Below are 2500 nucleotides of genomic sequence, written 5' to 3'. Positions count from 1 at the left end.
ACCATTTTCTTCTCCACGTTTCTCTTCCAAACTACCACCGCCTTTCTGACCCTTCTTTTCTCTTCCTCCACCCTCCTCTTCCTCACTGCCCCTCCTCTTCCTCACTGCCCCTCCTCTTCCTCCTCCTCGTTACAGACTAACCGGGACTCAAGCGAACAAGCAGATGGTTAGCGAACACACACACACACACACACACACACACACACACACACACACACACACACACACACACACACACACACACACACACACACACACACACACACGTGGATGCATACATGCCACTGGTGGCTCGCAACCACCTGCTACTTAAATATGCTCGCCGCGTCATCGAGCCGCGTCCACGAAGCAATGATACATGAACTTAAACACACACACACACACACACACACATATATATACACACACACACACAGATATACACGGGCTGTACAGCACATGACAGCTTATTGCACATGGTGTAAACTCAGATCTCACACTTCCTGAGCCAAACGAGTCCACCCACGCTGTGCACACTGCTGGGCACCTGCCAGCGCGCGCGCGCACACACACACACACACACACACACACACACACACACACCACACACACACACACACACACACACACACACACACACACACACACACACACACACACACACACACACACACACACACACACACACACACACACACACACACACACACACACACACACACGAGTTGATATCCTAGCTCGCGCGCCGCTTGCCTGAGGTGAACTAACCATCAACGTGGAGGCAAAAGAAGAAAAATACTGCAATGGATGAGAGAGAGAGAGAGAGAGAGAGAGAGAGAGAGAGAGAGAGAGAGAGAGAGAGAGAGAGAGAGGGAGGAAGAGAGACGAGCTGCAACTGAAAGGAGTGAAGATGATGGAGAGCAGGTAAGTAATCAGAAGAGGATGGCGTCGCGTCGCCTCACACACACACACACACACACACACACACACACACACACACACACACACACACACACTCACCGTGTCGTGGCTGCATCCGAACACTCGCAGCACGGATGAGGCCAGCTGCGAGAGAAACCGCTGGGACATCATCGCACCGTGTGTGTGTGTGTGTGTGTGTGTGTGTGTGTGTGTGTGTGTGTGTGTGTGTGTGTGAGAGTATGAGAGAGAGTGAAAGAGTGTGAGAGTGTTGTGGTTGTTGAAGCGACTGAGGAGCTACATTGTCATCACACTGATGTCGACTGAGTCTGTGTGTGTGTATGTGTATGTGTATGTGTGTGTGTGTGTGTGTATGTGTGTGTGTGTGTGTGTGTGTGTGTGTGTGTGACTCATTGTGTGTATTTGCAGGAGAAGACCGACTCTGTCGGAGGACTTTGGGACGGTCCTACCTTCCCTTCGCCCGGCACCTCCCCCTTCCTGGTTGCCGTGGCTTCGTAAGGCGGAGCTTCGTGCAGCGGGCAGCCTGATTGGCTGGACGTCCGCGAGGAGCCGACGGAGCCTGGGGGAGGGGGGAGGGGGGAGGGGGGGGTACAATCGGTTACGAACCGTCGTCCCGTCTCGATGGAAGTTTACGCTGCGATCTGACCTCTGCCCCCCCTCCCTCCTCCTCCTCCTCCACTTTTCACCAACAACCAATCACGGTCTAGCCTCCCAACCTCCCCAACCAATCCCAGCAGTCTTCACTTCCTCCTACATCCCCTGCCTTGGCCATCTGTCTGCCGAACAAGCCAAGATCCGAGTGTGTGCACAAGTGGTACGATGACATTTTTTTGGGAAAAAGACATTCTTCTTCTTCTTCTTCTTCGCTGATTCCTTTCATCCCCCCCTCCCCCCCTCCCCCCGCCCCCAGTTTCATAACAGCACGTTGTGATTCATGCCACGACGGACACAAGCAGCCGCTGGTTTACCTGCAGGCGGCTCCACAGCCTTGGACTGCTGGTCCAGCAGGTGCTCCTTAGCTTTGGCAGACTGGGACAAGACTGTGGCAAGAAGCTACGAACACACAGACAAACACGTACATCCTTCAGCACATGCAGAGCGTTTCCCCGCGAAGGGCGAGCAGCCACTTACATTTCGCTGCATTAAAAGACCAGTCATTTACTTTGGGGCCACTGGCGGGCAGTGGAACGAGCTGAAAACACAACATATCACCACAAGTCGTTAAAGCCGGCGAAACCTGGACGACTGACTCTGCTGAAAGATCCACTGAAGGGTTGGGCCGAATTCTGTTCGAGGGATTTCTTCGGCTGGCCCCTCACGACTTTTATTTTGTGCACTTTAGGCTGCGTCTCAATCCTCCCCCTTAGCCCTTCATCTCAGCCCTTCCCCTTTGAAATGCGCGTTCACGAGAGTCTGAGGGGTGAGGGGGAAGGGCTATTCCCTCTAAACGAAGCGTTTTCAGATGCACACTTTAAACAGAGGGGTAGGAGGACACCGAAGGACTCGCGTTTCACATCTATACGCTTCTAAAGTTCTATAAACCTTTTGTGTTTTATACTAGTAAGAACGGCAGTAGCGCTGC

At 53.1% G+C, this 2500-nt stretch overlaps 1 protein-coding gene across 8 annotated transcripts in view; it reads right to left on the bottom strand.

Moving 5' to 3' along the window:
* Positions 1-2500, bottom strand: part of caskin1 (CASK interacting protein 1) — a 46428-nt gene that overhangs the window by 9680 nt on the left and 34248 nt on the right. For 6 of the 8 annotated variants that reach the window (XM_080521305.1, XM_080521307.1, XM_080521309.1 and 3 more), the window contains 2 exons: positions 1887-1971; positions 1368-1477 (listed from right to left, as the gene is read on the bottom strand). In XM_080521305.1, coding sequence (XP_080377431.1) covers positions 1368-1477; positions 1887-1971 — 195 coding nt within the window. Of the gene's footprint in view, positions 1-1367; positions 1478-1886; positions 1972-2049; positions 2111-2500 lie in introns of all 8 variants that reach the window. The other 2 variants (XM_080521308.1, XM_080521310.1) reach the window with 1 other exon arrangement.

The sequence above is a fragment of the Blennius ocellaris genome (genome assembly GCF_963422515.1).
Source record: "Blennius ocellaris genome assembly, contig: SCAFFOLD_199, whole genome shotgun sequence".
NCBI classification, from domain to species: domain Eukaryota; kingdom Metazoa; phylum Chordata; class Actinopteri; order Blenniiformes; family Blenniidae; genus Blennius; species Blennius ocellaris.
Note: the sequence above shows the minus strand (reverse complement) of the source record. Positions and strands in the feature narration are given on the sequence as shown.